The sequence below is a fragment of the Pseudoliparis swirei genome, chromosome 2 (assembly GCF_029220125.1).
Source record: "Pseudoliparis swirei isolate HS2019 ecotype Mariana Trench chromosome 2, NWPU_hadal_v1, whole genome shotgun sequence".
Taxonomy (NCBI): domain Eukaryota; kingdom Metazoa; phylum Chordata; class Actinopteri; order Perciformes; family Liparidae; genus Pseudoliparis; species Pseudoliparis swirei.
The window spans coordinates 6,867,995-6,886,418 of NC_079389.1; the positions used below are offsets into that span (position 1 = coordinate 6,867,995).

At 47.8% G+C, this 18,424-nt stretch overlaps 1 protein-coding gene across 1 annotated transcript in view; it reads left to right on the forward strand.

The window, feature by feature from the left end:
• Window positions 1–18,424, forward strand: part of myo16 (myosin XVI) — a 69,608-nt gene that overhangs the window by 40,159 nt on the left and 11,025 nt on the right. Inside the window, exons 22-32 of the mRNA XM_056433362.1 lie at window positions 1,311–1,463; window positions 1,998–2,198; window positions 2,874–2,949; window positions 3,817–4,013; window positions 4,801–4,881; window positions 5,923–6,128; window positions 13,194–13,296; window positions 13,978–14,074; window positions 14,162–14,435; window positions 15,971–16,317; window positions 16,412–17,632. Of these exons, the coding sequence (XP_056289337.1) occupies window positions 1,311–1,463; window positions 1,998–2,198; window positions 2,874–2,949; window positions 3,817–4,013; window positions 4,801–4,881; window positions 5,923–6,128; window positions 13,194–13,296; window positions 13,978–14,074; window positions 14,162–14,435; window positions 15,971–16,317; window positions 16,412–17,632 (2,956 nt within the window). The remainder of the gene's footprint in view (window positions 1–1,310; window positions 1,464–1,997; window positions 2,199–2,873; window positions 2,950–3,816; window positions 4,014–4,800; window positions 4,882–5,922; window positions 6,129–13,193; window positions 13,297–13,977; window positions 14,075–14,161; window positions 14,436–15,970; window positions 16,318–16,411; window positions 17,633–18,424) is intronic.

Sequence of the window (18,424 nt, forward strand, 5' to 3'; positions counted from 1 at the left end):
GACGTCGTCTCCATTGTTGACGCCGAGCTGCGTTCTTTAATATCGGCTCGTTCAAATCCCACTCGTTACGCCCCCAGAGGAGAAGCCAGGTCTGGATAAACAAACCCGGTGATCTTCGACAGTAGCTGTGGCACATCGGTGACCAACATGCACTCACATGTGACATGTTTGTACACACAAGCAGATTCGTACTCGGGCCGGCTCCGCATGCGCAGCTTGATCCATGTCATTAGGGCTTGTTAATTCGAGCTGTGTGTGTCAGAGGTGTGTTGTACCTGCTCAGCACTTTGCTAATGAGCTAACTCAATCAACCACCTGCTGGGACTAAGCCTTTCATGTACGAGCCGATAGCGTGAAGACGAGACACACGCGGAGGAAAGAAAACAGGACCACGCAACACACCTCTCCATCAGCACTTCTCAGCCAGCCGGGACATGAAATGTGGGTCATGTCGTGATTTGTTCCGATTCAATCGCACAACAGCGAATGGATAGATAAATGGAGAATAGCATTACCCCAAAGCTGAGGGCTGCCAGGCTTCACTTGGGCCCTGAAAACAACATGATTACCTTAATGTTCACTTTATTTGTGAGCTAGTCTTTGTTACCTGTCCTCCAGGATTAATGTTCTTATCACATGGCTGCATCGGTCTGGCTCCTATTTTTGTGAAGAAAAAAAAAAGAAGAAAATTCATCCGAGCTTGGCTTGAACACGGGGACAGGGACTCACCGGAGCACAAGAACGACGACTTCGTTCCTGGACCAGCACACTGAAAGTTTTATTTTGTGTTCCACTTTGTGACTCATTTAGGTTCAGGAGAAGTTTAAACGGCTGCTGCAGAACGCGGTCCTGAGTTGTTCCACTTCATATTCTGTGTTCCATCTCATTACATCAATGTGACACCTTCCACTTGAGTTGTGTGCTCCACACAGACACACCAGGCACCCCCCCGGTTGATGGACTCCTGTGCTGTTATTGGTAGACTGCTGGGTTAGGAAGAGTTCACGTGTCCCAGCAGGAGCACTTTGACCATATTATAATGGAATGGAGGCCCGACATCGGGACATGGATTACTCCGTATACGATGGCACGTGACGTCTCTGGGGTCTGGTGTGCTTACATGAGTAGTCGGTTCACTCATGCCTCATTTACTTCTCTGTTGGTGCCCCAGCAGGCTGTGTTCCAGGTTGTGTCTGTGCATTCATTTGCTTTAAAACTAAAACATACAAGCTTTGTGTCCCCGAAGAGGAATTTCATAGCACGTCCACTGGAGTGAGTTTACAGCTTGTGTGTGTGTGTGTGCATTCCAGCTGTGCGTGAACATGACCAACGAGCGGCTGAGGCGCTACGTCTCTGAGGTGCTCTTCCAGCAGGAGCAGACTGAGTGTCTGCAGGAGGGCATCGCCATGGAGACCCCTCCCTACCCCGGCAACCAGCCAGCCGTTCTGGACTTCTTTCTTCAGGTACTGCACGCTGCTCGTTTAGACCGGCCCGGTCCAGTTTGGTGTCTCGTGAAGTAATTCAACATTACAACGTCCATCCAGCGCTGTGACGGAAGCTTTTAAATACACAGATCAAATTCACACTTTCATCACTTTGTTTCCTCTTTTTTTTTTTACGGTTGTTAACCGTTTCAGCTAATTAATAGCTGTTGAGCTTAATTTAAAGCTTTCTATACAACAAACATGTGACGTACATAAAGACTGGTTGTGTGAAAAATCTAACTAACTGGATTATTACTCTGAGGACTGAAGCCCAGTGGTTAAGATGTTCTCGATGTTACAACCTTTACTGCATGTTCCCCTTCCAGCCCTATAATCTCTATCACTAATGATAAAAAATGCCCTAAAAATAGTTATTTAAAAACCACAAGGATAGCTACACCCTGTAGTGATCAATGACCGTGTCGTAATGAAGATGGTGTGTTACTCTTGTTGTCAATAGTTCTTTGTAAACGTGACATGCATCTCTTGGGCTCCTGTGTGTTGCTCCTCCAGGAGCCTCAGGGGTTGCTGTGCATGTTAGACGAGGAGAGCCAGAGCCCGCGGCCGGCCGAGCAGGCGCTGTACAAGAGGCTGTCGGCCCGGCTGGACTCCCATCCCACTCCGTGTCTCTCCCTCACCACCAAGGATGGCAACGGAAACCCGCCGCCCAAAGACCAGGGCCCAGCGTTCACCGTCAGCCACTATGCCGGACAGGTCCGTCTGTGTTGCTGAAACGTGTATATATTTATTTAAAGTTGGGGGGGCTGTGTAGTATAACATGAAATCCATCACGACTCTGTCATTGCAGTCGACTTATAAAAGCCAGAAATCCTGAATCTCAATCACAACTTAATGTACAATAATCCAGTTTCCTACAGTCCTCACCAACAGTGCAGCGGAGCCCCTGTGCTGGTGACATCTAAAGTCATAACACCAGTGTCTTTCCAAAAAGAATAATAGACAACTAATTCACTGAATGAACCATTATTATCTTTCCCAAAACAACTAATATACAATAAAAACACTGACTGTTGGGTTTAAACTCTGTGACAATTACATGTCCTTACAAATAACAAATTAGTTATGCGAGTGTATTCAAACTTAAAAATAAGAGATTAAATAGGCTGCACCTGGAGAAGAATGCAATGATAGTTTATTCATCTTTTCATAGCATGCACATTATGACCCCGGCTTGATTTGGCGCCACACCACTTGACCAGTGTCTGAATGAAAATGAAGTTTCAAAATGTCTGCTTTCCTTAAGATCCTGGCCTGAATTGGCGCGATCCCATTGCATGCTGGTCTTTATTCCAAACTATTTGATATTGTATGTCAGAATAAATGCACTGTGTAAGTGAATGTCCACGTATGATTTTGTTTTTCCACCAGATTTCCTACGATCTCACAGGATCACTCACCAGAAACAAGGACTCTCTTCCTCAGAACCTCCTGTTCACGATGAAGTGTAAGTACCCAATAAAGAAAACACACGTATAACCGCATTGGGTGAAACTTACTCACACAGAGCCACTCTGTCTAAAAGTGTGGTTGTTTTTCTGGATGTGTGTTGCAGACGGCACCGTCTGTGTGTGTGTGTGTGTGTGTGTGTGTGTGTGTGTTGTCTGTAGGAGGGGCCAGATGTGGGGTGTTGTGGTGAGCGGGACACAGGCCGTCGTTGTGTGACTGCCAGGCTCGCCTTGCATCCACCACCTAATGGCTCTAATTTCTCATGATGAGGCTAATCTTCTAAAGGGTAGCGCTCGGCCGGGACGATGCGTCGTTGCCATTCGGCCGCACATGTTAGCGTTACATCGTTTCCTCTCACAGATGTCGTTGCCTCCCTGCTTGGAGTTTAAGCCTTAAGCTAACAGGCGAGGAGAGGGGTCGACGTGAGTCTATGTAGTTAAGTCCTTAAATGAGTCCAGGACTCGTATGTTTTTCTTTGCTTGGTACGCCTACCTGCCGTCATCCCTTCCTCTCTCGCTCTCTCTCTCTGATGAGAGCCACACGCCCACGTTCACACATGTGTGGCTCACTGAATGAGCTCATTGTTGTTGTGGACCGCTCCACGTGTCGGTCCACCCCCTCCTGTTGACCGATTGTTTACATGGAGCCTAACGTCTCCTCCCGACACTTCTCCTCGGATGCTTCCCTCCTTTCTTGTTTACTTCATCCCCATTGTTCCTTTCTTCCCTCTTTTCTTTCCTTCATTCATTCCGTCTTTTCTTTCTCTCTTCGTTTTGCTTCACTCCCCCTTTTCTCCACCAATGCTGTTGCTGCTTTTTCTTAATTTGTTCTTTTTCCGTCTCCGTGTGTGCTTTGTGCCCGGCAGCCAGTGAGAGTGTGTTGCTGCAGCAGCTCTTCCAGTCCAAGTTGACTCCGACTGGTTCTCTGGTGCCAGCGGCCCATGGCCGTGCTGGGCTCAGGGGGCCTAAAGCGGCCCTGTTGCTCCACAGGAGGCCCCCAGCCGCCCCCATCACTGCCAACATTGTGCCCCAACGGTCCCCGAGGTGCCATGACCTCACCGAGGTACAGTACACTCTTCACTGGTCATTACAAATATTCTGTCATCAGTTGGTTTATTCGTCCGAGCTTTTGAAACTAGAACATTGAATAAAGAAAATGATGAGCTGAACAAAGCCGATCAGTCCCGAGGTCTGTGTTCCAACCGGGCTCCTCACTACCGATCAATGGACACACAGCGATGGTAATTTTAGAAGAAAAGAAACCCAACAATCGAATTCAAGCTACTTCCCAACATAGTGCTATATATATGTATATTTCCAGAGGTTTATTTATATATATAAATAAACCTCTGGGAATTGGATTCATTTCAGATCGAAACTACACATGCACAAGTCATGTAATCACACACTTGTTGTCTTTTTTTCTTCATATTTAAATAGCATGTTGTATTGGTACACATGTGAAACTGGAAAGGTTGTCTCTGACTCATAGCCAACTAGAGAGCAGGCTTACATGAGACTGCTTTCACCTCCCTGATCTGTCCCAGCAGCCTTATACGGTAACATGAGGCCATGTTGCACAACCACACTGAGTGGAGAGACGACTAATAACACATAAGGCAGTAATGGGCCCAGTTGGACTGTACAGCATACGAAAGATTTATTTGGGGAGCACAGAAATGGTATAATGTGGCCGGTCAGTGTGCTTTGCAAATATCCTCCACACGGCCTAATTTGATGTTCAAATGTGATAATGATGTGGTAGTGGTTCCTTATTCCTCAGTTGCTTCTTGAATTAAGATGCAGATCTATCTCGTAAGTGTTCCTCTCCATTATCTCTCTAATGCCAGATCTTGAAGAAGAAGGGCTCGAGCTCCTTCCTCCAAAGGCTGGAGCGCTGTGGGCCCATCACGGTGGCTGTCCAGCTGAGGGTAAGAATCACTCGACGCACATTCAAAGTGTTTCGGCCTAATTCTAAGTCTGAGTAATAAATCATGATGTTTGGTCCTTCTTTCCATAACAGACATTACTGAGCATGTTGACTAATTGGTTAGCGCTTGTGGAGTTTGAATGTTCTCTGCATGCGGTTCCACGTTACTATTCACTACTCAGTCAGCGGAAAGCAGTGCAGCGTCTGCTGGTGACGCAGAGGGGCTGAAATGTGGCTCCGAGCAGCGGTACCTTTGGCTTGAATGAAGCCAGTGTGTCGCACAATCAGAGTTGTGGGCTTGTGGTAGACGAGTCCCTCAGGGAAGGAGAGAGTGGGCCGAAGAATGATGCTGTACCAGGCCAAGCCTGAAGCCCTCCACATGAATGAATGAACAATGAACAACTGCCACTGTGTGCCGTGTGGGTACATGCGCGTGTTTGGAGAAAGGACAGCAGTGCGAGTGCTGGTCGTGACTTTGAAGCATGAGGGGTTGATTGATCCTTGTACCTAAAGGTCTCTAGACTGACGTCAGTTGGGAGGAAACAAACACACACACTGTGTGTGTGTTCCTGTGTGTGTGTGTGTGTGTGTGTGTGTGTGTGTGTGTGTGTGTGTGTGTGTGTGTGTGTGTGTGTGTGTGTGTGTGTGTGTGTGTGTGTGTGTGTGTGTGTGTGTGTGTGTGTGTGTGTGTGTGTGTGTGTGTGTGTGTGTGTGTGTGTGTGTGTGTGTGTGTGTGTGTGTGTGTGTGTGTGTGTGCCCTTGGATGCAGCATCTGTGAATGCAGGCCTCCAAGAAAAACTCACTCGCACACCCTTCGAAAGAGCTCTTTGTGTTTCTGCTTTCTCCAGAGAACCCCCCCCCCATTAAAAATCTAACTGCTTGATCTCCAACACGACGTGATCTCACCTGGGTCTTGCAAATCAAAAGCAAGAAGCTCCAGAGCCCTTCCTCTGTGGTCAAAGCGCTACATGCCGCTCGTCCCGTCGTCATCCTTAAATGACGAGCTTGACTTAACCTCCCGTCTTTCTTTCCCCTCTTTCAGAACTCTCTGTCAGACGTGATCGGTAAGCTGCAGGCGTGCACGCCTCACTTTGTGGAGTGTGTGCGCCCCAACGCCAGCGGTCAGCCGGACGGTTTTGACAGCGTCAAAGTGTCGACCCAGCTGCAGCACATCGGGGTTCTGGAGATGGTGCGCATGATCCGTTACGGATACCCCGTCCGCCTGTCCTTCCCGGGCTTCCTGAGCAGGTGAGTGTGGGAGCGTGGTAACGGTCATAACTCGTCCTCTGGAGGTGTTGCTCTGATCCATTCCCTTCACAGCCCCCTCTTCTCTTTCAGCTCCGTCTCTTCAGATGACGGATTCCTGAGCTTCCTCTCCCTGTGTACAGTTGTAGAGATACGTTACCATGACGGCAGGTCACCGTGATCTCTGTCAGTTTATATGTAACTGGGCGAGCAGGTCAAAACAAGCCGAAAGCTTGGCAGCATATTTCCTCTACTACATCTGCAAATACATTCTCGGGCACATACTGGACCGGATCATGTGCTCCCATGCGGACTGACACATTAGCGTTGACAGGTCGCAGCAACCCCTGCTTTTAGAAGGACGACGTGACCTTGCATGGCTGTTTTAGGAGTATAACGGGGAGTATATTGCAGCTGATGACTGCCACTATCACATTTCCCGTGTCAGCCCGACACGCACATTAGCCAGCCAGTTGTGTGTAAGGTCTCCGTGCCCCAACACTTGAATGTCCATCATTATTTCGCTCCATCACCTTTTTGTTAATGACTCTTTCATCTGGATTCTGGCTTTCGTGCCAAGTGGTAGATCCCTGTTGCCCACTTAAACTGTGAATCCTCAAATCCATCTCATGTCCTGATAATATAATATACCTCTGACGTCTGGGATTAACAAATCTAATTTCTTAAAGTAGTTCCACTCCAATATAATAATAAAAAAGCCTCTCTTGCACTCTTTTTGATTATAAAGGGATCAAAATTAAAATTCCTGCCAGATAATGGGAGAACTCTTGTTCTGTAAACTTACAGGTGTCTCGTCACATTCCTCGTCCTGAATTCATTTTGCATAATTAAAGAAAGATTAGGCATTGTGGAGTATTCTGCAGAATCAGAAAAAAAATTTAGGAGGTTTTCACATGCACATGAATTTGTCTGCATAGGTATTTTGGTGCATAACAGTCAAAAAAATCCCAGCAAGAGAAAAAAAAAATGATGCAAGAGTGAAGTGAAGAATCAAAATAAAGAATAGAAAAGTACGGTTCTTAAAATTCAAAGAACTGCACCGTGCTTAAATAAAGAGGATGAGTTGTGCAACATATACAAGCAAATGTGCAAATGTTCACAACATGACAAATATGTGCAAAAATTACATGTGCTGCATTTATTGTCTGACACTTAATATTATCTGGTCAAACATAGACCATTGAAACTCCGATATGAGAGAAAAGCTGAACGGGGAATTGAATCTGGTGAATCCAATATAGATAAAGTGTCAGTCTGTAAGCATCTCACAGCTCCTGTGTCTGTTATTGATGGTTACCTTCCAGAGGATATCTCCTGTTGAGAGGTTGTTGAAAGCTGTTAAGCCGTGTGCACGCGAGTGTCCTCTTCGTTTGACCAGCAGATAGCGGATCTTCAAAAGGGGACCACTTCACGCCAGGAACTAGCTAACCGTTGCTGTGCTGAGTGTACACCACATTGTAAATGTACCAGTTAGTTTGCTTCTTGGATCTATCTTATGTCAGACGCAGAGCTGCCAACTTTTCAAAAAACCTTGGAGTGAGATTTTGTCAGGGGTGACCAAAATGTTGCCGCGCACGCAGCCACACACATTGGTGGCTCAAATATCAGGAAATTAGAATGAATGTGGTGTTTCACCCATGTTGTACCCTGCATTCTGGCCTGGCAAAGGTCTTTTACGAGGCATCTTTGCTACCTTAAAGAATTAAAATGTTTTTTAATAACTCTACTCATTTACAAAAACATGCCTAATTCTATTGCACAAATGTCCTGTCTTTATGTTAAATTCTTTAGAATACATCTTACTTGTTCAAAGTGCTGTTTGGAACATTTTTGAGAGGGTCCTTTTCCTAGGCCTGCAAATAAAGTGATAAATGCTATGTGGGCAGCCTTAACAAACAATGCTCTGATGTTTTGAGCATGCAGTATACCAAGAGGTTAACAAGGTGCTCTCCTGCTGCTTGTTATGACAGCTGAGTTTACATCACCACACAAAATCACACGCACAAACACAACAAATTATTTCAAGATTTAAAGTTTAAGAGAGAGTACTTAATTGAACCACATGTCATTAACAGGGCTCTTAAGTTTTGAAAACAGGCAAGAGTGACATATCTATCCAGGACGCTTTATTATCATTGGTTGCTGGATTAAATCTTACAGATACAACAGATACGTTTTTTTCTGATTGGCTATTGTGTAGCCCATTTCTTCTTTTTGATTGGCTGATAAGTGGCTCCTCACAGCAGAACTCCAGGGGAGCGCTTGATTCCTCCACGGTGAGGGCAGCGCGGCCAACTCATGTTTGCGTGCTGCGGCACCAGTGTTGCCAGGTCCGCGGTTTTCCCGCGGAATTGGGCTACTTTTGAAGTGTTGCCGCGGGTTGAATTTCTTGTCCGCTGGTTCGGGTAGACCTATTTTGCATGCAAATTACATGAATATCTTTAAATAAAAATCCATATTTTAAATGAAATTTATTTCTACCCAAATCCTACCAAACTGACTCCAGATCAGCACGTCCCCACATGGACATGGGACACGCCCACATACACACACGCACCTAAAGCTCTCGCCGCTCTCAGTCTCCCGCGACCCGCTCGATCCCAACTCTGGTCTGGTAGTTAGTGTAGCTAGCTACACTGGAGAAACATGCCACCCGGTAAGTGGGCTAAATACGGGAAGAAATATACGAAAGAATGGGAAAGTGAAAACGGAATTAAAGAATGGATAGAACGTGTGGCTGGGGATGATACCAAAGCTTTTTGTCGGTACTGCAAAACCGAGATTTGTGCGCACCACAGTGATCTCCAAAACCACAGCAAAACGGGAAACACATTCGAAATGCTGCTCCGTTCTCCAGTTGTCGAGTGCGTACATTGTTTGAACTATAAGTATATGATAAAAATATAGTGAAGCAACATAAGGTGTTTCAGTTGAAATAAGGTATTGCATTAACTACAGTGAATGCATATGAAGTAAAACAGTACATTCATGTTGTCCAGGCAGGAGGAAGAGAGAAAGGAAGAGAAAGCCTCAAGACAAAGCAACAGGTTAGTTTGTCCGTCAGTGAATTGGTCTACACCTTCACAGAGCTATATTTTATTTATGATAATATACTGTATCTAATTACACAAGGCCATTTTAGGACCTAGGTGAAATAACTGTTTAGGGAAAACTGCTTTTAATGCTGGCATACTAACCATTTGTTGTTACTTTGTAGATATTACAATACATTTGGAAATGATAGCAATGTTGTTGGACTTTAAAAGCAGTGTATATGGTTTGGCACAGGCATATTTTGAGTTCTGATATTGGGCTTGTTTTATTGGCCATTGGGCTGGTTTGGGCTGGTTTTGATTGGCCATTGGGCTGGTTTTGTCACACAGACCTGGCAACCCTGTGCGGCACATTAAAACATTAAATAGCCGAGTTTTTTCAGCGTGAGAAATACGATGTGTGGCGGGAGTGCGTGACGTAAGACCGAAATGCGTGACTGTCCCGCTCAATGCGTGACACTTGAGAGCCCTGCATTAACACACCGTAGTCTCTGCTCGTTGTGTCTGTTTGAAAATCTTCTTCTGTTGCTAACTCCGGGACTCTTTGGGGTAAATAGGATGTCTATGCAGCGAATAGGTTTATAGATGCGCTCCTTAGCGCCATCTATCGTCGCGGAGTTTGAAAAGGAACCAACGCGCCTCGGCCCAAAATCAGAATTTCTTTTGCCGTGAGAAATTGGTTGTGTGGCGTGAGAGCGTGAGAACATGCAAAAGCATGTGTCACACGGCGAAACCGTGAGAGTTGGTAGCTCTGCAGACGTGGGTACTTGAGCTGGCCTTCCACAGACGGTGAGTCACATCTTGAGTGGTCTGGGGGAGTTCTCATCCAAAGCAAAGGTGGAGCGTTGCCGCGAAGGCAGGAGGCTGACGTGAAACTCACACTTATCTGGTTCGGTAAACTTATTATTTTTGAAAGTATCTCAGAGCTCTTCAGGATCTGATGCCACTCAAATCTGTCGGGCAGCTGAGTCTGGAGTGGAGAGGGAGCAGCCGGAGAGCAGGGAGGAGACCTGCTGTGGACGGGCAGTGAGCTGGCGGGGTCCACGTGGCGGGATGTGACGTTGAGCAGGTTTTTACAGGGTGTGACGGAGCAGCGAACGCACCATGAATTGTCTCAGGTTTACATTTGAGGCCGGTGAGCTGACACACGGGCCTCTGCTCCTCCACTTTACAAGCTGTCCAGTCAACGTGAGACACAGTTTATCAAGAATCTGCTTGACCCGGTCCATCTTTGGTCTGGTTGGTACTCTGACTCGGGTTGTTTATGAGGCTAATGCTAGAAGACAGAGATCGACTAAGATCTTTATGCTTTAAGAGTTGTCGAAATACCAAGTGTATTTGTTTAACCAGAGAGCGGTTTAATGTTTAAGATAGGATTTAAGTTATTTCCAAAAAAAATGCACCTTTTGGTTTAATGGCAAACAAGCTAAATATTCACGTAGCACGTTACTGGGATTTGAAACTAGATTTGAAATTGTAATCCCACTTCCTATATTCAGCCATGCGTCCCTGCCCAGCGCTGGTTTGTGTGCGTATTGCGTGTGTGTGTGTTTTGTGTTCACACAAATGGACCTTTTGAGTGTGCCTTTGTCTGACGTGTGTCCCCGTTCCGGTGTTTATCCATCGATGCCGTGCTCGATGCGAGTGGCTGCCACTCACAAAGACACCAGTCAGCCGAGCCCGAGCGCCATTCATATCTGTTTCTTCCACCGGGTTCAACACTGACGTGGCCGATGAATGAACACGGCCTCGGCCAAGGAGGGAGAGCTGCTGCTGCGTGGGGGCGGACTGCCCTGGTGTCTTCAAAGAGCTCTTTCTCCACAAGCTCCTTCTTCTGAACCGCCATTTCCTATTTATTTATTTTCATACTTTCTTTTCCCCTCCAATTTCATTCGTCATAGTTCTTATCCCTCGACTACTCAAACTGGCAGGACAATAATTCAGCTGTTAATCTTGAGGTTGCTTTTATACTCGTCAACACAAACACACACTTGTCCACTGGAACCACGCGGGCCTGTTCACCAAGTCATAGCGGCCGCCTGAAGCGAATTACATTATTGTCCTGCTAACCCGAGTGATTTATGATAATCTATTTCACTGTTGTTTTTTTAAATTAATTTTTTATGACACACCATGTGTTTTGTGGCAGGATTTATTTTGTGCCCATGTTTAAGGTCAAATGCTGCCACTTGAACCTCGTTTCTTTCCTCACATCTTCATCCGTACAAAGTGGATGAGAAGGAGGCATCAGTATTCACGGGGCATGTCACAGATGCAGCTCCAAAGCCCACGGGTCATGATTTCTAGATGGGCAGTTTCATGTCCCCCCCCCTCCCCCCATACACACACACTGATGGATAAGCACACACATTTGCAGGTTTATTGAGTTACCTGACTGAGCACGGAGTAAACAAAGCCGACGTGAGTGTGGCAACACATCTGTCTGACAGGAAGGAGCCGCTTCAGGGAGGAAGTGAGCAGTTTAAATTCAAGCTGCATTGCTTTGACCACCTTTTGTAACGCTCACTCCCAGCACGCCGATGGCCTGTTGGTCACTAAGAGCCACCTCAACGCCCCGTCTCCCTCCACTTAAACTCTTATCAAAGGGGTTATTTCACTTCTTTGACACCAGATGAAGCCCCCCGGGGTCTTGTAAAAGTAGAGACCCGTCGAGGGTTTTCATATCCTCATCGGGGAGGTCACGAGCTTACAGACTTCCTTTTGTGCTTCATGGCCCGCGGGGATCAGTGTGTGCCGTCTGCAGGACGTGTATTATATACACACACCGAGAGGGTTAGGCAGAGTTCAGGCGGACCCCACTCCCACAAGTCAAACACATCCCACATTCACGTGCACTTACTTAGTCACTATTGACAACACAAGTGGTTTATGCTTCCAGACCATCTGCTTATATTTTCCTCGTATGTGACATCATCAGCTCGCTCTGCATCTCATTGATAACAGCAGGGCCGACTGCCCAGGGCCACTGTGCAATCGAGTTTGCCGTTTTCTGTTTATTTACTTGGCTGATATTTCCTATTTCATTCAGAAATGGTCCTGGTGTCAGCGCACAGTGTATATTATCAGTAAAGCAGCAGGAGATGCATTATGTTATACGGCAGTACTCTATCGCAGACTTTATGTATGATTCATCATTTGAAGCAGCTTGTGTCGTATTCATTGTGCATAGTATTCAGAGCGATGTGACGTTAAATACCGTCACCGGTGGAGACCTGGAGACGTAAAGGTGAACCAAGAGGACGACACGTGGGTGTTCGGCCTGGGGAACGACATTTACTCATAAACACTAAGGATTAAAGCAGGAACATAGAAACACATGGAAGCAAATACATTAGATTTCTTTCTTTTTTTCATTTACATAGACTAATAAATGGATTATTTATTTGAAATGACCTCATCTTGTGAGGAAAAAGCCTGGAAGACATTCAAATCAGGGAGGAGTCTCCTTCTTTCCAGTTGGACCCGTGTGGCTGCTGACTCGTCCTGGAGGAGGTGGAGCAGGCCTCAAAGGGGCACTTGGGAAGTAGCTGCTTATGCAGGGGGAATGTTTTGTTTTCATGTCACTTTTTTTATATTTTGACTTGTGGTGCAGGCATTTAGATGTTTAATTCACTTCATAAGGCAGCTTTAGTCACCCTGACTCAAACATTCATGTCTACACATCCAGAATGTGCTGATAAAAACTTTTTACAAGTTCAAACGTCTGCAGTTATCAGGAGAGTCAACAGTTCTCTTAATCGCTCTCCCTTTCAGCCCCACAAACAAACCACCGTGTCCATCCAGCTGACCCCTTCATGGCAACAGTTGCCTGGGGCAACACCAATAGAAACAGATGCTGTTTGGCTGGTCTGCGGTATGACCCCACTGACCCTTTCACCCATTGTTTATGAAGAGAGGAGGTGTTGCCATGTCCCGTCTCCGTTTTTACTTTTAGCATTTCAGCTCTGATGTCTCTTCTGTTTGTGTGTCACAGATATAAAGACATCGTGGTCCTGACTTTGGGAGACGAGAAGAAGTTGTCACCAGAAGAGAGATGTCGCTCAGTTCTGCAACAGTCCAAACTCCAGGGATGGCAGGTGTGTGTGTGTGTGTGTGTGTGTGTCTTGCCTCTTTTTCTGTCTCTAGCAATAACAAAAGATTTGCCAAATAACTTAATCTCTGACCCTCCATTTGAAAGATCCCATGGAATCTTTGACGACTCGCTCCAGCTGTCCCACCTCATCGTCATTCTCCTCACACACCCCTCTGACCCCTGCACCCCCCTTCTCTGTCCTGTCTGCCACACTGCTGTTGTGTCTGAGTGCGTGACCCCACCGGTCATGTTAGCTCCCGCCTCACACGCGCATACACACTCCTCCACGATGCTGCGCAGACACCTTTTCATGCAGTTTCTGCTTGGCACACACACACACAAACCACTCATTCACGTAACATGCGTTGGAATGCATAGTGTCTGAAGGCCCCCCCCCCCCCCACACACACACACACACACAGTTCTGTGCACCTGGTATCCAGTGACCTGGGACGCCCTCTAAATCCAGGAAGTTAATGCCGTCCTCAAGCAAACCCCATCCCCTGCCCACAATCCACACCCACTCATTGTCATCCATCATTGCTCCATCACTGCTCTCCCGTTCCCTCAGCTAGCGAACCACGCTCTTCTCAAATCCTCAAAAGAAGACAGCTGGACTCCCAGAAAGTGATGATGATGGCGGTGTAGAATACAACAGTGATTACTTGTCTTGTTGTGTGTGTAGATGGGCAGCAGCAAGGTTTTTCTAAAGTACTGGCAGGCAGACCAGCTCAACGACCGCTGCTACCAGCTTCATAAAAAGATCATCACCTGCCAGAAGGGTAATGTAACATCCGATGTTCCTCCTTTACGTCTAAGTGTGTGTCTTCCCCTGACTCCTCCTCCTCATCTTCCTCACGTCTCCTCAGTGGCGCGAGGCTGGCTGGCCCGACAGCGCGTTCGTCATCGGCTGCCGTCGCGGCAGACAGAGGAGCGCAGTGTGCAGCGGCTCCTGCAGGGGGCGGAAGACATGGGGCTGCGAACCTACGACCAGTTGGTTATCCAGAATGCATCCGACATCGCGAGAGAGAGCGACCGCCTGCGCTGCCATGGCAACAGCCTTCTCAACACCCTTAGCAACAGCCCACCACTTGGTGAGAGGCCCGAGCCGGTGGGCAAGGAGGAGGATCCGCCTGTCAGGAGGTAAATTAGCAAATACCTTCTGAGTTCCCAATCCTTCAGATCTGAAGGTAAAGGTGCGAGAGCAATATCGATGAGCAGTTTTGTTTTTTATTTCCCATTTGTATTTCTGATGTTTTGTCCCCGTTCTTGCAAAATACTAATTTTACTTAAAAGTTCACCAGTTATTTGGATGATAGACTTCCACCAGTCTGCTGATTACTTCATACTAATGCAAAATGGAATCATTTGTTTGGTGTGTTTTTTTGAGTGTTATCGCCATTCATGATTGTGTCCTTTTGCACTATCGGCTTTTAATTGTACCTTTTGTGATCGTCAGATAATGCGCAACGTTATCAGATTGTATTGTGATGCACTTATTGTGTTATCCTGACCTCATCCTAATATAACACACCATGCCTGGAACAAAGAGCATAACACTAGAGGGCTGAATCACAAAGTGTTCAACAGAAAGTAATAAGAAACTATTCCGGGTTTCTAAATGAACAACCTTTTGAAAAATGACGAGTATGGTAATACCTGAAATATGACTTATGCATTTCAGCCCTGATCAGCCTGCATGCATGTGATATATTGTGTGTCCTCTATGGCACACTGCATAATTAATACATTTATTATTTTAATAGCATGTTTTCTCTCCACATAGGAAGCATTAATATTTGTGTCGATCGTTACTAATTTTGACTTTCTTCTCAGCCTGACAACCACTGGTTAATAATATGCTAATGTCTCAATATTTCTTGACAAAATATGTGTCAACACTTTTTAAATGACACATACAATTGTTTTGCTTCTCGCGAACGTCAACTTAAACCTGCCTGTAAAAGTGGAAAACAACATTTTAATGCTTAACACAAGTTGAGACACAACAAGCCCTTTTAATATGGTTTAGTGAAGTCTAACGTCAGGATTAGGCAATGCATCCAAAAAGATGAGGAGACGCATACACACGCATGATGTGTCCTTGTGCGTGGAGCAGATGCTGCTGGGACAATAGACGGGAGCAGAGGGAGGCTCCAGCAGCCGGACTGGGAGTGGAGTCATTGTAGAGCGGATAATATTCACCCAAACCCACCTCATTTCTCTGCAGGTTTTGAAAATACCTCCCCCCCCCCCCCCCTCTCATCTACACACATGCTGCCCCCCCCGCCCCTCTGCCTACAATCCTGGAGCCAACAGATCGCACATACAGATTAGCCGAAGAAATATCGAACTTGATGTTATCACTGGAGGGAGATTAGATTTAAAAGCATAATCTCTTTTGTCTTTATCCTCCAATTGGCCTCCTTAGCTCATATTTGTGGCGTGACAGTTGAGGCCGGCCTGCACTGAGTTTGAGCATGCTGATGGTCTAAATGACATCGTTAACTCAATCTGGATCAGAAAACTATTCGGGGCGGGGGGGAAAAAGGTTGTGCATGTACCTTTTTTATCATGACTAAAATTCCAAGTGATGGAAATAATTTTTTTTAACTGTAAAATATTTTGTTCTGGTTCTACCACTCGAATATAAATTATGTTCTTCTTCCAATTTGTAGGGTTGTGGAGAAAAGCGGGAAGAGTCGCCACTATCGGTCCAGCTCCGTGCCCATCCCCCTCGCCATGGAGAACATGGTCCATTCCTTTGGCGCTATATCCATCAAACCAGCCCTGCAGCAGGTCGCTCATACCAATGAGGACGCAGCAGGGGGGGGATGTCTTTCCTCTCCCCGGAAGCAACCTCCGCCCAAACCAAAGAGGGACCCCAACACTCGTCTGAGTGCATCTTATGAAGTAGTTAGTGCCGGGTTGACGATGGCGGCCAAAGAGTGCCCCACTCCAGAGGGGTGTGGTTCGCCGGCTGGAAGCCCTCCCAAATCCCAGCTGTCCCCCACAGACCCTGAAGGTAAATCGCCTCTACTTGGTCTTTAAAAACGTGCAGCAGATGATGCCTCGACTTTCTCTGGATTCAATTGCTTCCCTTTTCATAATGTCCTCAGCGCTGTCCAAACCCCGCCCCCACAGCGACGACTACACAACCACGAGGAAGGTGCCACCCCCCAAACCGAAGCGCAGTCCCAACACTAAGCTGAGCGGCTCGTACGAGGAGATCAACGCCGTGTCCCCTCACTTCCACCAGCTGCGTCCCGCCGACGTGAAGCTCGCCATGCTGTCGCGTGCCGGTGGATTTGGAGGGTTCGCCGGTCTGCTGAAGAAGGCGGCCTCTGTGGACGCTCCCCGAGGGTTGGGACTGAGCCTCTACCAGGGCCGGGATGAAGAGGACGTGTACATCGAGATGCTGGGCTCCCAGGCGCGGGCTCGAAGTCTCCAGGAGCCCCCCGACAGTCCGGAGCCGGCTGACTCGGAGGCCGTCTATGAGGAGATGAAATATTTCCCGTACGAGGATGGTGCAATGCCTGCCACTGTGGTGAGCAAGGCAGCCAAATTGGAGGCGCTGGGCTTGGGCCTGGTGGGATTCGGGGCGTTTCACGCTCAAAGCGGGGACGCCAAACGGACGGCGGCGGGGCTGACCGCCGCCCTGGACATCGCTCACTCTCAGAGCACGTTCAACAGCGGCTGTGACATCCCGGCTCCCTTCCCCAACTTGCTTCCCCACCGGCCACCTCTCCTGGTGTTCCCCCCCTCCCCCGTCACCTGCTCTCCTGCATCCGACGAGTCGCCCCTCACCCCGCTGGAGGTGAAGAAGCTGCCTGTGTTTGAGACCAACCTGAACTTTGCCACCGGCCCCGACAGCCCTCTGTCCCCGCAGTACGCCCGCCAGAGGGCCGACTCCTCCCCCAGCCTCACTGTGCTCATGCCAGAGAATAAGGCTCCGCCTCCTCTCACCCCTCCACCTCCTCCCCCCAATGCCCCACCTCCCCCCTACAGACCTCCCTCATACTTCCCCTTCCCACCTGAGGCTAACTTCCTGGCTCTGACCCGGGCAGCATCTGTGACGGGGAGCAGCTCGGACCCCCCCAAAACCTCATCCTCTCACAGGACGAGTGTGGAGCCGCTCGGGAAGCCACCTCCCTACTCCCCCGTGAAGATGTCCCGCCCTGAGCCCCGGAGGGCACACTCGTGCTCCTCCTCTCCCCTGCTGTTCAATCCAGCCAATGGCAGGTCCCTGACCAGCCCCCTGGACGAGCTCAACACCCTGTTCAGCTCCGGGCGCAGCCTGCTGCGGAAGTCCAACTCCGGGCGCAAGATGCGAGATGGAGGTTTGTCAGTAATGTTCACACACACACACACACCAATACTCTCGCACACATCTAAATCACTAGCAGAGGAAATGCATCATGGCTCAATGGTCAATTTGCGTCTGTGTGTGCACGTGCACATTTACACACACGCACACACTCTGTTGAGTGGGCAGGAGGTGAGATGGAGGCAGCAGCCGTTCTCATAAATCTCCCTTCTCTACATTTAGAAGCTCCTCCCATTGATCTCGGTGTTGTAGCCCCCCTTGTTAGCCCATTTGAGGCGACCCATTTGTTCCCGTCTCCGGCGCCGTGCCCTTTGGCCGCCGCAGCTGCCTTCTAACGTGTTCCTTAATGAGCTGGCCGCGTTGGCCGTTTAGCATCACGCTGCACTCTGAGGAAGATCCAGTTGTGTTTGCTATGTGGCTCGATGCGCGACATGCGGGCCCTGACACTGATGCACAGGTTGGCCTTTGCAGAGAGAGGCCACGCATATGTGTCACTTAGCCAATGAAAAGGGAGGAGACACACACACACACACACGTGGAGAGATTACTTTGTGGTGCCTTTTTTAGGAGTCAATGTGGCATTGATTCTCCAGCTAAATGAGAGAAGGTACAAACTGTTGTCCCGCTGTGTTTTTGTCTGGCTCTGTTTCCTCCGAGTGTATTTCGTTGCGGCGGGGTTAATAATACATGAGCAGTCGAATGATGAGGATGGGTATCAAATATTTAACAGCTCATTCATGTTCTACTGAAAGCGCTGTCACTGCCCAGCAGCAGTGAACGGGACACCCTGAACAGTTTCAAAATG